The 19349-nt window shown below is 39.5% G+C and overlaps 1 protein-coding gene across 1 annotated transcript in view; it reads left to right on the top strand.

The window, feature by feature from the left end:
* The window catches only part of LOC140322949 (intercellular adhesion molecule 5-like), a 23510-nt gene extending 5345 nt beyond the window's left edge, over positions 1-18165 (top strand). Inside the window, exons 2-5 of the mRNA XM_072399619.1 lie at positions 7595-7870; positions 10422-10655; positions 15891-16166; positions 17906-18165. Coding sequence (XP_072255720.1) covers positions 7595-7870; positions 10422-10655; positions 15891-16166; positions 17906-18024 — 905 coding nt within the window. The 3' untranslated portion in view covers positions 18025-18165. The remainder of the gene's footprint in view (positions 1-7594; positions 7871-10421; positions 10656-15890; positions 16167-17905) is intronic.
* Positions 18166-19349: the final 1184 nt, after the last annotated feature.

The raw sequence follows: 19349 nt of genomic DNA, 5'->3' as shown, positions 1-19349 counted from the left end.
TTCCTGTGGTGCACGTCACTTCCTGTATCGTTCAAACGATCGCATCTATCGTGTGTACAATATCTTTGAACAATCGTGTCGTTATCTGTATGTACAGGATCGGTGCCATACGATCGTTCGCAGATATCGTGCAGGATCGTTCATCGTTCGTTTACCAACGATAAAAATTGGAAGTGTGTATGCAGCTTTACTGTACTACACATTGCCTGAAGCTGTGACTGGATAATGATAGGACAGACAGGGTGATGTTCCCATTCTCCTACCCAGGCAGCATGTTCCATGTTAGCACATGTGCTCCTCCTTCCTCCCCCAGCCTAATTGTAGTAATAATATAAATGTAGTAATAATATCAAGTCAATGTTAGGAACTTACAATAGTTTCCCAATTCAATCCTTTTGATTATATTTTAAAAAAAGGAATAAACATCTAAATCAGTGTTTTTTATATTTGCTTTCACGAGAGTTGCACTTATTTGAATTGGGGCACTGATCTGCTCCCTGTAAATTGGTGGAGGGGTCCTTTGGACTCTTCTGTTCACTTGTCACTTGTGATGAATCAATGTTTTCTTACTATAACTTCTAATATAACAATTTAGGGATCACAAAGTATTAGGAACACCTGCCATGAAAAGTGAACACTGTTGTCTGTGGTAGAGTGAATTTGCTGATATTCACACCTCATTATAGTAATATTATCACGATTATCTTTTTATTTAGAGGTTGCTGATGACACTGTGCAATAAATATATGATGTTTGGATTTATTATCTAAAGCCAAACTCCATATTCAGGGATTCCTTGTAAATGAACACGTATATGAAAATAAAAATATATATAAATTTACTCCACTGAAGAGAATCTTTTTTAAGGCTCTTTGTACTTCCAGAGGTGCTGGATATTACATTTTATTCACTGCATGGACATTTCATTTCTCCATGGGCAATCATAGTTGATGTATTCTGTAAATACTTAAGAAGAGAGGGACATGAAAACGGCACTGGTGCAGCAATACCTGAGAGCTGCAGATTTCATACCCAGAGCTTGAGTAAACCAATAATTCTAAAGAACTAAGCAATGATCCACACTTCAGTGGAAGTAACTTATCCATCCAAACAGTAAGGCTGGGGTTTTATTTTAAAGGTTTGGCCACACTCGGACTAGCTCAGTGTATAGACATAGATAGAAACTAAAAGCAATAGCTTGATATTTCTGCCTAATGCCTGAGTGTTTGAAACATGTCCTTATATGAGCAGAGTTATTTATATTCCTTGCCTGGAGAAGAAATATATCTGCTTGTTGATTTAAAGACTTACTTGGAAAATATCAAAGGATGCTGGAATACATTTAGTAAAAACATGCATATACATACTTGTACACAAATCATTTAAAGTGAACCTGTTGGGTAACAGGGTGGCTCAGTGGTTAACACTCTGGCCTTTGCAGCGCTAGGTCTCAGGTTCAATTTCTCAGCCAGGGCTCTATCTGCATGGAGTTTGAAGTGTGTGTGTTTCCTCCCACATTGCAAAAATATGCAGTTAGGTTAATGGGCTTTGCCACAAAATTTACCTGTAATAATGATATATAGTTTTATTAGGGACATTAGATTGTGATCCCTTTGAGGGACAGCTAGTGACTATGGACTTTGTATAGCGCTGTGTAATATGTTGGCGTTATATAAATACTGTGTAACAATAATAATAACCTGTGCTTCGTTCCTACACTTTAAAATGTTCCTTTTATTTATGCATTGACAAGGCTGCCAATTGCAAATGATCAGGATGTACAGAATAATTATAGCAGGGTTTACTCAGTAGGCATCATGAAGGTGTCAATATGTAAAGCTGATATCCAATTAAAACAAAAAAAAAACACCTAGTTGTTAGGAAATGTTCATCTGTCATGCGACTTTGTGCTGTGCACCATGGCAGTATAAAACACTGTTTGTTCTTTCCAGCAATGTCATTTGCAGCAGCTAGGAGAACTAAGATAGCTGCAGCCCCTGCTTCCCTTTAGTCATGGCAGTGTTTGGCATGGCATCCCCAGCATCTATTGTCAGTCTGCTCCCAGTCTGTTGTAGCGTATAGCTGGTCTAATCTGTTCTGGAGTGTGTTTTCATCTGATTTACTGTTCCTGACCTTGTCTGTTGCTTCTGAGTTTTTGCTGCCTGGACTGATCTTTGCCTCTGACCCGGACTCTACTTGTGTTTTGCCCTTGTGTACTTAGTTTGGTGGACGGATATTTGGTGTATGACCTCTGCTCTGTATTCTGGACTTGGCTGTATTGGAATCTTGGTACTGTTTTACCTGTGGGCTCCTTGCTTGCTGCCTGCATATTCCCAGACACCATCCCTTGTGCACTAAGTCCTGGGAGGAACCAAGTGCTGGGAGATGCAACCAGTCTCCTGAAACTGAGTGGGGGCTTGCTATAGGTAAAGACTGCGGTCTTAGATTGGGGGACTGGTGTCTGGCCAGGACTGGTGCTGATCAGAGCCTTATACCAGTTCTATATATTAAACAAATACCCCCAGGTCTACTTTTCTTCTTCCCTCTGTTTATAGTGGGTAGTCATCAGTACTCCAGAGAGCATTGATGTTATGTATTGTAAACCTAAGCCAACCTAACTGCTGCCTGAAGAATCCTAATCTGCCTCAAATTGTGTAGCTTGCATTTTGTTGACATGTTGGTGATATTCTTCCACTGACCACTGGTGATACACTTGGATGTGGTTGGTTTGATTTATTAAAGCTCTCCAAGATTGGAGAAGATAGACCATCATGGGAGAACACTCAGGTTCTCCCATGATAATCTATCCTCTTTAGTCTTATGGAGAGCTCCGATAAATGAGGTCCGTGTGTCCATGACAGTCAGGGTTTACAGGATGTGGGTTGAATGACACTGGTCATCACTCAACTCCTCAGCATTAGACCTTGAAATGAGTCTGTTTTGTGGGGGGTAGAGCCATACAGAAGGGGAGAATTGCGATGAAAGCCATTTTTTAAAATCTGGCTAGAAATAGAGAAATTCTCACAGTTCGTGTGAAGCAGGGAATTCTTCCAATGGGAACACTTATCTGAAGGATGATTGTCTAAGAAGGAATTTCCCTCACATTGGAGAGATATCCGCTTACTGCTTGTTATTTTTATTTACTTGTATTTTTAATGCTTGTTAAGTTTACATTCCATTACCTATTGTACTTCAGACAACTCTAGAAATGTTGGAATTTTACATCAATATCTGTCCTGGTCACATTGGTCATCAGGACAAAAAGGAAAAAAATCTACCCAGTGAAGGATCTAACTCTTTACACCTCATTGTAGGAAGAAGGTATGTTCAGTTACAACATGTTAGAATGATTACTGGATTTAAAGATATATGTAACTGAATTTATACATAGAACTTGTTGCAGATCAAACCTGAAAAAGTAATAAAATAACTGTATACTCCCCTGTGTTACTGCCCAGCAGCTGGCATTTTAAGAAGACAGCCAAGCTTGTTCTTCCAGTACAGGTTTTTAATGGTCCCACAAATCTATCATCTACAATAGACCTTATGTTATTCCAAGGAAACTAAAATCTCATCCAGCCACCTGACACATCTCCACTGCATGGAAAACATGGAATCCCAGTCCTAGAGCAACAATGTGTTTTTTTCCTATTCAGTCAACACCCCTTGTGAGGCACATTGTTATGGCTCCGTTTGCTATACTTACTAAAACAGCAATCAGGGGTATTGTAAACAATAGGAGATCTGTGAACACAGCCTTCCCTCGCAACACAGCTCCCATCACAGCAGCAAAATAAGGATAAAATAAGAGCAGACTCAAGGTAATGTTTACTTCTCTACCACGGAACTTCAGATGCTTACACTATAACTATAATATAAACTATACAGCAAAATGTTTGCGGACATCTAATCAATGTGAGCTCATTGGATATCCCATTCCAAAACAATGGGCAGGGAAAAGACCCCTTAACTTTTTATAGTTTTAAAAGGCTTCATTCGTCTAGAAAAGATTTTGGAGCCTGTCAATGGCAAAAAGTGTTAAGTCAGGTATTGATGGTGGCCTGGTTCACAATTAAAGGATTATTCATCTCAAAGATGATTAATAAAGTTCAGGTCCCATGTTCCTCCACACCCAGGCCTGGGGGGGGGGGGGGGGGGTGCATCCGGGGCCCATGAAGCCCAACACATCCAGTAATAAAATTTGAGCATTATTTATTTATTTCATTTATATTTTTAAATTTTGCAAGTCTGTTTAGTTTCAAAATTTAAAAAGCAAATGGGTCACAAGGTACTTGACAGTGGTCAATAGTTTGCAACGTAAGAGAAATTCATGAAGGCTGCCCTGGGAGAGAAGTCATGTGATCAACAAGGGTATTCCCCACTGGGAAGTGATGAGAGGGAGGGGGTTCCGGGCACAGTGAGAAAGCCGGCAAACAAATACGTCACGTAGTCGCCGCGTTCTAAGACACCAATTTCATCTACGATTGTTCAAAATAAATCATAATATACACACATACATGTGTGTAGAATTATGTAAAATGGCCCACACACCTTTTTTGTACCAGGACCCGGATTTTCTCTCGGCAGCCCTGTCCACAGTTGGCTTTCTACACAGGTAAATAGTCATGGTAGGATAAAAATGAGCCTTCTCCAAGCTGTTACAACAAGGTTGTACACAATGATGTCAAATAATAATACTCTTCATTGGAAACACATGGAATTGGTCATCTATTATCCAGCTTCTTTCCATGCACATAAAAGGTCCATCAGGAACTCAATAGCTCTGATGATCTGCTGCTATTAAAACCAGGACACCCTCCTAAATGGAATAAGATCCAAACATAAAAAAGTCTCAACAGCACCAGACCAAATTTTAGAAACTCTAAAGCTTTAATTATTGGTATTTGCTATAGGGCAGGGTATTTGCTATATACAGCAAGCTATAGGGACAACAACATTCCCTTTCTTCACAAGAGTTTAACACAAGGTTCTAAGCATGAACAGCACTTACATTTGGTATTCAGGTTTTAGACTTGTAAATAGAATTGGGCAAATGGAGAGCATTCTGCTTGAATAAACCACCAATTCACTGTTTGCCTATGACTAATTTAATTATTACCTTGATCCCTGATGAAGTGAAAGTGTGGTTGCTCTTTAAAACGTGTTGGCTGTTCTAATAAAAGTTTTTGAACTTTTAACATTTTGGTTATGAAACTTTTCATACAGGAATTGTAATATTCTCTCTGTCACGTTTTTAGATTTCATCTCTGTTTGTTCTGATAACCATTGCCACAAAAGTATGGAAATACCCAGAATTTGGTGTTATACCCAGAATAAGGGGGGGGGGGGCATTATCCAATGAGAGCACCATTCAAAAGTGATTTTCCTTACTTTCCCCTCATTTCCTTCCATGTCTTAAACATAAAAAATATGTGGGCTTTAGATATACATTGTAACCCTTGGCCAATAGTTGGCAGAGGTGGTTCATACAAAGTTATCATAAACCATTCTTGACAACCACCAGTCAATGGTCAATCAAATCAGTTGGCAACGTAAACATCAGCTAGAAGCCAGTTTACAGTTTACCTGGCCAACTCTTTAAAGTTTGTCTGCATGGATTCCCACATAAATTGATGGAAATAATGATCAGTTTAAACCCCCCAGTCCATCAAACCAAAGCCATAGTCTTTAAATGACTATGGAGTGGTATTTTGTGTTGAATTCTGCAAAAAAATTTTAGACTGCATGTCGATGTTCTAAATATAAAGCCACAAAACGTCTACCACCATTATAAAATGGAAGATAGATTTTAAACTAGTGAGTCATACCATCTGTGGAAAAATTGCATTGCTTTGTGCACAGAGTATAGACGTTTGAGATCAAAAAACATCAATAAATAGCAGCATGTCAGTTGTACTTGGTATGACTCCACCAGTAGTTGCTATGATATTGATGAACATAATATTATGAGCTCTTTGACAGTTGTGAATCACAAGACTGCACTGGTTACAGTATGCATAACCTCGGGGCATGGCCATTGTTGTTTTATTAAAGACTTTTTATTCTTTCCAAAAATCGCTAACACGTCCCAGCAATGGCATGGCATAGAAGCGTGCCTGAGCATAACTGAGTGATATGTTCCATGTCTCACCTTCCTTTGCTGAAAACATGTATTTTCAAAGTTATTAAACGCCATCTTGGCTGATAGATAGGGTACATGCCAGTAGTAAAATGGTTACCATAACTATATTCAAACCTTCCAGAATCAATATTATTTTAAGTAAACTAACCCCCCCCCCCCCCCCCCCAACACACAACCAACACACACACACTGGATTGGCCCAACTCCATCTTTGTTTTATCCACACTGGGACAGATTACACCCAACTTTTAACAAGCTCATACATCTTAACACACCCAATTATTTGCAAATGTAAAAAAGCAAATATTCCTAAAGAAGAGCTATCCAATCCAAAAGTTAGGTTGTCATTGTAGAGATGTACTACTATGTGGTGCTGCTTTAATGCAGGTGAATGGCACCGCAAGCAATGTAATTGCCATTGGGTCAGCATACCAACCTGGCAACTAGCAGTTTGCAGTGGTCAGAGGGGAATTTCAGCAATAGCAGTATCAGTTTTTATTATCGGTACACAAAAGATAAAACAGTGAGGATCTAAAGATCCTTCACAGGCTTAAAATATCAAAGCAAGGGGTTGTAGAAATTAGGAAATTAGAAAAACATACAAACTAATCTGTTACAATATGTATCTTTGTCTTTAAAACAATGTAGAATTTCAGTTAAATTTGATATGAAATTCTGCATCTAAAGGTTTTGGTGAGTGAGACTTTGGAATACCGAGTCATACTGAAGTTCTCCTGCTGTTCCTAAGAATTGTACTGTAAAATATTAGTTCTTAGCAATTGCTTCATAAGGAATTGTTTACACAGCAGTGAACCTGACTTTTATCTACATTCTCTAGTGGAGAATTTTTAGGTGTTTGTGTTTTAAATGGCAATCATTGAATATTCAGCAGATTCACTGTTTTATAATTTAGCATTTAGCTTTTCTCCCCCCATATATCAGGAGCCACTGCTGCCCTTTCTCCAATAATATGCTTAACTGCAGAGGGAAATGTGGAAAATAGAAATAGCTATAGAAATGTGTGCTTGCAAGATTTAGCTGTGAAGTTTGATCTGACCCCTTACGATATCACATTTTAAGCGCCGGTATTGTACACCACAGCTGAATCTATTGGGCAAATGGGTACATATAGCTTTTTCTTCCTGCTCCCTTTGCAGCTCTATGTATTTAATTGAAAAGAAAAGCGGTGGCCAACTACAGGTGGACTGCCATGGTGCTTTATGTGACTGCTTAAGTCACTTATGCCATGAAGTTTCTGAATTCCTGACCACATATTTGGCTAAATGGACTCAAATACTCGTAGTTTTGGAATGGGATTTCCAGCAAGCTGAAGTAGATAAAATGGGAAGTTAAAATTTATACTACTGGATTGAATAAATAACATTTACAATGCAAAAGCTACAATGTTATCAGTAGTGCATGCAATTTAACCAAATTCTCTTCTACCTTCAGCTCTTCTACCAATCCCCTTAGTAATCCTGGAAGACAAGGTGGATATGAATGCAGAGACGAAGGTGAGCTGCGTCTTGCCATCCAGTGACTGCCATTGTTTGGAGATAGAGCTGAAAATTGTCACCAAAGAAAAGCTCAAGAACTGTGTCTCCCATAAGGGGAATTATTCCAATGTTACCTGCACACTGGATGTGACCAAGGAGATGAATGGGATGGAGATTTCCTGTGAGGCTCACTTTAAAACCAAGAGCAAGCCCTATAAGCTAAACATTCATAGTAAGTATGGAACTTTATTACTCACCAGTTTCTGTAAATATAACAAATGCACTTTGTGTTCTACTTAGCATGCTGGGAATTGGCAACTATTCCAACTACATTCCCCCTTTTCCTAAAGAAGCAAGAGACAATGCCAGTTGTTAAACCACAGCCTAGATCATGATGGGGTGATGGAAGAACCACCACTGCCCAGTTCCCATGGAGGAGGGTTTCCAATCCCCCTCGGAGGTTGTACTTTTGGCATTTTCAAACCCTTGGGATGTTGATGCATGATGGGCGATCAGGTTTATAGCATTACCTGGTATTCCTGTGGGTGTCCAGGAATTAAATGACAGTTCAAGGCAATCATAAAGGCTCTACAACAGACAAGTGTCTATAATTAATGGGTGAGTGGGGTGCAAATACCATATTACAATAATAACCAGCAACATAAAGAACTGGCATAAAAGAGAAAACATGATGGAGTCTTAACTATTCCCTACTACCTATTCCAACTACATGCTCTAATTGAATAGACTACATTTGAACACGCAGCTAAGAAAGTGGTTCCCTGGGGTTTCAATCATGCCCTCTTTATATCATTAAAAAGAATGAAGGGGTTGAAAGGTCTTTTTTTTGCAACCAGCATGGTTGCATTGTGGTTTTTGGCTGACTCTTTGCAACATCTCATGATCTCCATGATCATCCTCCTCCATAGGCTTGAATGAAAATTCTTTCCAAAGCCTAGCCAAGAGTTTTTAAGACATCTGAATGGTGTTTTGTAGGCATTTGTGCACAAGCAGTGAAAACAAATTATGTATTTGTGCTAGTGTAAGCGTTTCAGGGCGGCGTACTCTCCTCCTCTCTGTATCACTGTCTGTATTTGTCTGTCATTTGCAACCCCTATTCAAAGTACAGCACTGCATAAAATGTTGGCGCTATATAAATCCTGTTTATTATTAATAATATTAATAGTGTCAACCCCCCTAATAAACCATATGTCTGAACATAGCCTTAGTACTTTCCATAGAGTCTGCATTGTACAGTATACATTTTGTAGCACCGGAAAACACAAACAGATGAATCTTGGCAGAAGACAGAAGATGACTCACACCTAAATTGTTTGCACAAGGCCAGCTTCACATATCTGTTCAGAAATTCTTCTGTCTCTGGTAAATCATCTGATTTCTTAACTTGCAGGCTTAATCCAGCAGTGATAATACACAGCATCCAAGCCAGTCTAAAGTTCACATAATTCTCATTTCTTGCGTTGACAGAACCAGTCACAATCAGGCTTCTGAAGGAATCTAAATACATGGGCAGGTTTAGAATGGATTATGATCTTCATTCTTTAGCTCTACATGCTCAGTCTGTGTATAATGTAAGACTCAAGATTGATCTACATCACCACACCACAAGCCTGTATGCTGGTTCTTTAAAGCTTTCTCTACATGAAAATGTAGGGTTGTCCTTTATGAAGCACTCATTAACATACATATACATTTGTACATGCATGTAAATGCATAAATTGTTGTCCACCCCAGTATGTGTCTCTTTAACATGTCAATAGAATATACGGTCCTCAGAATGTGTTGTCCTCCACTAAGTCTCTCATAGCTGTCCATAGCAGATTCAAGTATCTATCGACTTAAGTTAAACACTGCTTCCAAAGGCAACTAAACCAATATCATATGTATAAATCAAAATACATAGATTCTAGTAGGATAAAAAACCTAGGCCCTCCCAAGTGTAGAGTTTAGCTAATTCTTTAATGAAAAGCTTAGAACCTGGGAAGGAAAACGACTCACTTCTCTCCAGGGAAATGATTTAGCTTGTTCTCTGAGGGATAAAGTAGATCCCAGTGGGTTAAAGGAACAACTTCATTATATTCAAGTAACTTGGGGTTACAGTGTTAAGCCTTTTTTTGCATGAATAAGCTAGTTCCTAATAAAGTTAAGATCTCATAATATCCCACCTGTCTCTCTCCTTCCTGCACCTCCAATAAAATATTGTGCCACTGTGAGTTATTCCACACCTGTGGGAACCTTAAAAGTTTTCTTAACCAACTAGGGTTTACCTCCCTCATTAAAAGATTTTTTGATATGTATTAAAGTTTATTAAGCACACAAGATTTGTTTTCTTGTTCAGTCTAATTTTTTCATCAGATAGCTTTACTTACAATTAATGGGTTCTCCCCTTCTTTTCCCCTGACATGATGATCCCCTACCAACATCCAGCCTTACCCTCAGTACTTTTCACCAACACCTGACCCACAACCCAAGGTCAATCTGTTTCCTTATCCAACTTACAAATCGGGTACCCAACTCTAGTTGGATATTTTCACTAAAAGTTAGCTTTAGTATCATTTTCATCAGTTCACTTTAAACTGTCTAGATTTATGACTGTGAATAACACTTTTTCCCAGGATCTTCTTCTTCCCAGGAACTTAATAGACAAGCAGTTCTTTCAGAGACATAGGGAAAAGTTGATTCTTTTCTAAATGTGTCTATCTTATAAAAATACCAAAAATGGTGCTTGATTGCTGTCCTGATTTTGTGTCCTTGTCTTCCAGCTGAGCCAGAGTTTACAGATTGCCCTGAAAAATTGGTGTGGCTTGAGGGACAGGAGAACAATTTCCAATGCAAGGCCAAAGGATACCCCCAACCTACAGTGACCTGTGAGAAAGACAACATCATCTATAAGGACGGGGAGGAATTCACATCCATGAAAAATATGTCTGGAGTGTACACCTGTAGAGCTACGAACTTTGACACTGTCACAAAACAAATAACGGTGTCTGTAGAGTGTAAGTATCATGGAGAGATCAGGTAATGCTGGGGGTTAGGTGGGTTCTTTTGCATTGAGGAACAGAGAAGCTCTACAGGAGAGGGATAGGAACCATTGGTCTATTGGGTAAATACCAAGTGACCCTTTTATGGTAGGGTTGAATTTCTGTAATTGGTGAATGGTGGGTTTTCCCAACAGAAACAGGTTATTGTGACACATGTGATTCTAGTGACTTCATCAGTGATTACTAGTCATTTTGGGCATTTTGAGTTGCAAGGCTTTTTTTGCCAGTAAATTTGACTACATGTCCATTACAGGTACTCCCTGGTTTACATACTAGAGAGGGACTGTGGGATTGTTCTTAAGTTGAATTTGTATGTAATTTGAAACAGGTACATTATTTTAATAAATGCAATTAGGACAGATGTTTGTATCAACATATTATTAGGCAGCATGGTGTCAGTTACTGTATAAAACCCTCACTGTGAGTCAATCATAAACAAAGCAAAAAAAAAAAAAAACTTTATGGAGCCCAGACATTCATTAACTTCTGGAGCAAGCTGTGCTCTGATATGCAAAAAAAAAACAATGGCAGAGTTTGTCTTGCTCAATAAAGAGTTACAAGAGGCTGCAGAAAGAGCTCACCCCCTAAGATCACCCACAATCTCAGCTGTGTTTAGCAAAAGATTTCTTCTGGAAGACATGCAAACCACCCCCCTTCAAGCCTCTGTTCTGCACAAAGCAAGCAGGGAAGCCCTATTCGTATCTAGGAGGCATCCATAAGTCCGATGTCCTTAACCCAAGTAACCTGTGTATATCACTGACCATGCAACCATGCACTTTTGTTGGAATGGTGAAGTATCTCTATTCAGGACCATTTGCCCAATACCATCTAAGTACTGTCTAATGTTCTACAGCCCCCTGGAACTTTAGTATACTGATAACCAGGGACTAGCAAATTTTTAAAATCCGATGTGTGTGTGTGTGTAAATATATTAAGATAAAAACAGCAAATAGGGGTCCATTTTTTTAACCTGAAGTGGAGTTGGTGCCCAGATGCGTGACCAATCAGAATCCTTGTTTAATTTTTTCCCTAGAGGAAAAGGTAAAATCCAATTAGATGTGATTAGCAACAACTCAAACTTTGTTCTTCTTTGCCATTCTCCAGTTGTAATGAATCAGCCCCGTGGTGCCCTTATCTGCCTATGTGTATCACAGCTGACTTCTGCTTGCTAAACTCCATGTAATTGGCCATATAAATTATGATTTCACAGTTCAACCTACTTGAGCAGCGACTATATAGGGTGAGCACCTGCTGCATTAGGTACAAATGAGCTGCTTACATTGGCTTGTGCACTGTGAAAAGATTATAAAGAAGCATATAATTTAAACACCCTGTAGTAATCTGTGGAAAATATGTATATTTGTTCTGTAGCTGTGTTAAGAGGATTTTCCAGCACAGTCTAGGAAGCCTCTACTCTTTGTACATTACAAATTGGCATAATGATTGATTGTTACATGTAATAAGGTCTCCATTCAATCACTGCTCAGAGTGCTGCTGCCAGATTAGTGATCTAAAGCTTCATTCCCACCACAATCACATGCAGTGGCATGTGTGAATCTTTTTGGGGACTTGCTTTTTTTTTTTGCTTCCCAGATGCAAATCCTCTTTTAGAAACTTGAAGGCCACCATTCCCCAAATGTACTTATCAAAAGCTTGCTGGTTGCCATGCTGATCCTATGACTTCAATACTTGGGATCATTAACACAGGACAAGCATGATATCTGAATTTTGAATTTCTTAATATTTCTAAGTCAGTGGTTTAGTAACTAATAAAAACCAATAAATCAGCATTGGTGAGATGAGGTCAGATATGGAAGCTTTCACATTTTTTCAGGAAGAATTCTCTTTTTTCCATTGTACTGGACTGATCCATACGACATTGAACCAGAAACATTCCTGTACTGTTTATATTGTCCTTTGACTTCATGTCACCTTTGTCAAAGGTCATTCCAAGCATACTTTAGAATGTATTTGCATATAATTTTGTGTGGTGCTAGTATTTGCTAATGGTATGTTGGTGATTTCATGGTTTTAACAGATCATCAAAAATGATGCTTTATCTAGGATACATTAGATTAACTGCAGACCACCCTTTAGGGCCACTTTAGACCCATGGTAAACCACAGCATTTAGTTATAAGCTCAACTGTCCATTCATCTATTCCCATCCAAGTGAAAAGAAAGGTTGACGATTATTGCATGCACATTGCAGGTGGCTTCATGAGGCTGCGGCAGATCACAGCATGGTTTCCAAACATGACATATCACTTTTGGCTCCATGGTTGTACTTTAAAGCCACAGCCATGTATAAACATGGGTACCTGCAATGCATTTTGCCTCCTACAGCTTCAATATGACAGTTTGACACAAAAATCACAAAACGTCCTACAAATGTGGGAATATACCCATAGCTGCACAATACCAAAAGAGCGAGATGCTTGGTTCCCATAATGCTGTCTAGCTACACGTAATTGTAATGTGGATTATAGAACTCAGTCAGTACATGAACCATAAGGTTAGAACAGGGGTAGGCAAACTCTGGCCTTTAGGCCAGATACGGCCCAGCCAGTAGTTCGTTCCAGCCGGCACCCCCGGCTCCGGAGCCACATGCAGCTCTTAAGCCTCCTTGTTATGCCTCCCTTCCCTATTTACCGCGTTAACACTTCCGCCGCCGGGGTAAGGGGACATTTCCTCTCCTCCATATGCATTGCAGAGGAGAGGGATTACCTTTCAGGAGCATTCCTGGTGGGGGGCAGAGCCATCAGCGCGAGACTAGAAAGAGAGAGTCCAGCCTATTGTGCCTTCTTGACCTCCTAAAATGGCCTAGTAGCCAAAAAAGTTGTCTGACCCCTGGGTTAGAACATCAACAATGGTCATTTGTGACTAAACAGAAATGTTTTGTCTTTCTGTTCATTACACTTGGAAGAGCAGAATTGAAAACATCTCACTAAAGACTCTGATCATACTAATAAAATACATGGCATTTTGTGAGTTTTGCTATGTATTTTTCTCTTTTAATTTGAATAAGGGTTATAATTGCAGGGAGACGCATACAGCTGTATTCTTTAGCTATTCGCTTTAACTCAGGGATCATTTGGGAATTATTTTTTGCATTTTGTTGCAGGGTAATGCAATGCTGTCTGAAACAATTAGCCTGGAGGCTTGGTGATTGCAGCTTTCATTTCATCTCTGTGCTCTGCTCTGTCATCCGACCTGATCTTTGGTCTCCAGAATGCTAGAGATATATTCTGTATCTGATAAACACTGTCATGGTACATGTATAACTGTATTCATAGCTGCCAGATGCAGCAGATGTATTGGAACATTTATATCAGATATGCTCAGAAGTCTTGTGACATCCGGTGTTTCCTTTTTTTTTTATTATAGAAGGCTGATTGTTAGTTTATAAATCTGAAAGGATGGATTTGGTCCATCCAGTGGTTTCAACAACATCATGATTGGGATGATCGCAGATACTGATCAGGTTGTGGGAGAAGAATCTCTATGTCCTTATCATGGAGCAGTTTAGTGCTTAGATCCCAACAAAACCCAAAACTGAACAGGGCAAATTCTCAAAAGGGAAAATTATAATGTAGCTGTACTTGGAGCTATGTGATGTAGCTGTGCAGCTGTCTGACTTCCCTTTCCTTTTAGTTTCCTGCACCTACAGTACGTATGTCCGATGACTACAATTCGTGCCCCTCCTAATGTGGGAAATGTAGTCAGTCATTCATTGTTCTTTCTATGATAGGAGTCACATTGTCACATATTTTTGACATCCCCTGGCTGAATTTAGCGATGAAGTGATAAGTCTTCAAGAATATTTGGCCCAAGAAACCAGAATTCAGCCCCCCCCCCCCCCATCCCATTTTATACACTCTATTCACTGATCAACCTGATTGCTATTAAAATTTGGCTTGTTAAACTTTTGGGTTGATTCGGGTTTTAAGCTCTGCTTAGTTTTTACTGAATGGAATATTATATCCAAATATGATCATACAGGTTCTTGCAGCACACTTTTTAGACCTCCATCACCCATAATTTGGATTAGTGTTGGTCATGATGGTAGTGTATAAGAATCAGGTGCCATAAAGTGGTCATGTAACTGAAGAAGTTTCACTGGAGTTTTGAAGATTTACTAGAAAACTTTTTTGGATAGACTAGTAATGGGTGGAACCCCGTCAGGTTTTATAGCTGTCTGTGTTCCCATTAGGGAGATTCACTCATTTTAATTGTCCTCATCACCAATTTCACTGAGAGGTAAGTTGCCAATAGAACAGGATTATAGGAGAAATGTTCTTATGGGGATACCTGTAACAAATGTCTAAACTCATGTTTACATGGGCAGCTGGTAGGTGGTCAAGCTTTTCCTTGACCTTCAGCCTTTTCTTTAGCTAGCACTGGGGTCAAGCATTTACCCAACCTTAGCTTACCCTAAGGGCAAGTGTATGCTCCTAGGGCAGTAGCTTTGGGTAAGTCATTGAGACTAGCTAGGGTTAAGGCAGAATGGCTAAACTACCTGTCAGCCATCCATGTGAACTGGTGAGGATTTCCATCACATTGGAAAGATATTTTCTCACTTCCTGTTGAGTCTACAGGACAGGAGGTAAAGAGAAATATTAGGGATGCAGATCCTGATTGAGATGATTTGTAAGCCTTACCTAAATAATAATATATATGTTTTAATCTCCCTTAAGGTTTGACCATCTGCATAATGATGAACAGAACTACCTAGGCTAAGTCTCACTATGGCTTCTTATCTATATGGGATTGCTAAAATTCAGGTTTCCCGCCCAACTAAAAGCCTTGGGCATTCCAACCTATCTTTGTGTGTTCTGTCTCCTACTGATGCCATGTTATAATAAAACAAATAGAATATCCAACAGGAAGAGTGAGATTCCTCCTAACAGGCACACAGGTGGGAAGATCCAGGAACTCTGCACAGGAATCTCACTGATAAAGTCAGTGAGATATATATGAAATCGTCAGGTCATATAACTATTTAGTATAGGGTTATAGGGCCTTAGCAAATCCTCAGATGGGCAACCTTTTTGATTCATAACCCTCTATAGTAATAGTAGGTAGTGCTTTAATTTTTAAAATAATCTCAAAAAACAGTTTCTCGAAGAAGTAAATATTCAACTAAAGGCTATTGTTTTTATGTATTTATTTTCTTTTTGTTTTCTTTCAGATGAGCCTAAAATACTAGGCATTGTAGTGCAGCCTTCTATGTCTGTGTTTGAAGGGGAAAATATAACACTGACATGTGAGGCAGATGCAGTACCTCCTCCAACCTATAGCTGGCACCCTCAGACACCACATGTTGCATTCTATCATGACAACAGGACTATACAGATCAAGGAGGTGACAAGTGCACATGAAGGGTTCTACATCTGCATAGCACAGAACAAGCATGGGATCAAGACACTGCAACAGAAAATTGTTGTGGGCAAGGACGAAGTTATAGGTGAGTCATCATTTCCCTTTTCAGCCAAAGTCCTTAAGGAACAGATGTGTTTTTTGCATTTATAGTCAGAACAGATTCAGCACGGAGACTTAAATGTGTATAAAAAAACAAAATCTATTAATTAGAAGCATCATGTCTCACTGCACACAGTTTTCCTAACCAGTAACCAAAATCTGGAACTTGTGCCAAAGGCACTCAATAGGTCATATGTCTAGTCACCGGTATTACCAGTTGTCAGGTATTTTCCCTATACTGATTTACTACCCCTTGTCCTGCACTGTATCTTTGTGTGGGGGCGGCCATCTTGGTAGTGGTAGGACTTTTTCTTCCACTTGTTGGAGCCTCCGGCAAGGAGAACAGGAAGCAGCACAGTAGCGACATCCCTAAAAATCACTCGTACCCCATAGCTAGCACTCCACAGCAGCAGTTTCTCACACCAAATATAGGTAGTAGTCACAGGGGGTCCTGAGCACACATACATACCAAGAACTGCAATTCTTCTTACCAGGAGGAATTCCAGACAAAAGGTTAGTTTTCAAGAATATGTTTAGGCCCAACTAACATTTCCAGAAGTTTCCCCACTACAGACCTTCATTTTTTCAGTTTAAACAAAAAGTTTTGGTAAATTTGTTACTTATTTGTTTTATACCTGTGGATCCTTCCAACAGCAGCACTCCCTGATGCAGGCTGACAACACCATGCAACTGTCCTACAATTGTTGTCAGCAATGTCAGCTGCTCATCTGATAGCCCTCAGCAAGGGCACTGCAGTCCTTCTTTCAGTAGTTTTGCCCCCTATCCCCTCAGCAGAAATTTAGCCCACCTTGCTTCTTCCTCCCAGTAACCCAGCTGCTTCCCATCCCAGCAGTGACTCAGCATGCCAACTACACCTTCTCCACCTCCCAGTAGTATTTCAATCATTTATTTTCAGTTTAGTTCCAGACGTGTTCCCCTCCAGCACTGACTCAGGATTTTAGTGCTTTCCTAAAATCCTCTCAGTAGTGATTTATTACCCCAGCTGTCCCTACTGACACCTACCAGCAGTGTGTCCTCAGTTCTCCCTACTAAATCCCTACCAGCAATGTCTCATCAGCTCTCCCTACTGACCCCTACCAATAATGTCTGTTAAGTTTTCTTAACCCCCACCAGCAATGTCTCCTTAGTTCTCCCTACTGACCCCTACCAGCAATGTCTTCTCAGCTCTTCCTACTGACCCCTACCAGCAATGTCTCCTCAGTTCTCCTTACGGACCCCTACCAGCAATGTCTCCTCAGTTCTCCCTACTAAATCCCTACCAGCAATGTCTCCTCAGTTCTCCCTACTGAATCCCTACCTGCAGTGTCTTCTCAGTTCTTCTTACTGACCTCTATCAGCAATATCTCCTCAGTTCTCCCTACTGACCCCTACCAGCAATGTCTCATCAGCTCTCCCTACTGATCCCTACCAATAATGTCTGCTAAGTTTTCTTAACCCCTACCAGCAATGTCTCCTCAGTTCTCCCTACTGACCTTCACCAGCTATGTCTCCTCAGCTATGCCTACGGACCCCTACCAGTAATGTCTGCTAAGTTCTCTTTAATAACTCCTGCCAGCAGTGGTTCCTCAGTTCTCCCTACAACCCCCATAAAATGCTCTTGTTGAGTTTCCTTTAGCAATATAAAGCCCTTTTAAAGGAAAATATTGGCTATTATGTTTCTATCTATATATTCATGTTCATCAAACTCTTTTATCTCATCTTTAGAGGCCCGAACAGAACCAGCACTACAAGTGCAAGGCAACAAAGCAGTCAAGATGGATGCAATATCCACCAAGATATTGGCCTTGTTGTTATCTTCAAGTTTATTTGTTTTTCTCTGTTAATTACCTATGGTATAGCAATTTAAGCACTCAGAAAGCTATGTGCACTATGAAATTCGCTGCATCTGCGTTTGGATTAAAACATTCTTTAATAAAATGTGTTTGTTGTCTTTGTTACGTTGAATAAAACCTTTGTTACACTGGGATATGTATATACAACACTTTTTTATCTTCAATAAAATAGGGAATAAATACAAATTATATCATATTAGTTTTTGCTTTGTGCTGCTGCTGGCAAGAATTCCATCCAGTTCCTTTCCTACAGATGCAACAGGAAGTAACGTAGAACACTGAAACAGTTGTCCCTTTTGGAGAATTTACCCTCATCTCTTACAACATTTTCCCAGTTCTACCATTTCAATCACATCAGATTATTATTTGACATCTTTTTGCCAAAGAGGAGAATTCACTTAATACCATACAAGTGTTTAATGAGCTAATAAAATGTAGCAAATATAAACACTAAAATCTAAGTCTGTATAGTCTAAAGATACATGCACACATCACATGATTGTCGCCTAAGACAAATGGTTTAGCTCATCTCAGGTGGAAATTGAAATGAGAGTTTGTACAATGGTCCCCCAACATCATCCATTAATATGTCATGGTGGATTAATAAATAACCAATCAGGATTGACCACTGTATTTTCAAATGGGAAGAGCACAGCAGGAAGCCATTCACTTTATCCTTCCCTCTTTATAAGCAGAACAGGGCTGTATGTAGAGTGCTCATTTGTTCATCTGTCACTGAAAATGACCAGGAAAGATTGTTTCCAGTGACAGTAATCTGCTGTCTGTCTAAGATCTGTACAGAGCTTTACAGTCCACTACAGCAGATATCAGAGTGGCTATCATTAGCATAGTTCAACCATTTTGGAATAGCTTTTGGAACCAAGATCCCAATCTGCAAAATATTAGTGCAGGGCAGTTATCTTCTGGTGCTAATGGCTCTGGTATGCCATTGGGTTAACACATTTCAAGGATTAGTGTTACACATTAGGTAGGCGCTGAGGCTATGACCAGGGGTTAACTAATAACCCCAAATATTACAGGTAGTTTGCAGATTATTTACACTGCATTACTACATTATTGGGGTTGTTTTAGGGTACAGGTAAGAGTACAGAATGTAAACTCAATTATTAAAATCTCATATATTTTTTACATGGTATTGGTACTTTAAAAGTCATTTACAGCTTTTTAGCAATCATTGAACTCCATCAATTCGGCACACAGGACAATGGACATATCTCAGGATTAATAAAAAATGTTAGCACTTGCAAAATAGTACATTTAAAACAAAGGAAATTATTGCAGCTACCAATGGTACT

Source organism: Pyxicephalus adspersus, chromosome 2 (genome assembly GCF_032062135.1).
Source record: "Pyxicephalus adspersus chromosome 2, UCB_Pads_2.0, whole genome shotgun sequence".
In the NCBI taxonomy this organism is placed as follows: Eukaryota; Metazoa; Chordata; class Amphibia; order Anura; family Pyxicephalidae; genus Pyxicephalus; species Pyxicephalus adspersus.
The sequence above is the reverse complement of the archived record's forward strand: the minus strand, read 5'-3'. Positions and strand labels throughout refer to the sequence as shown.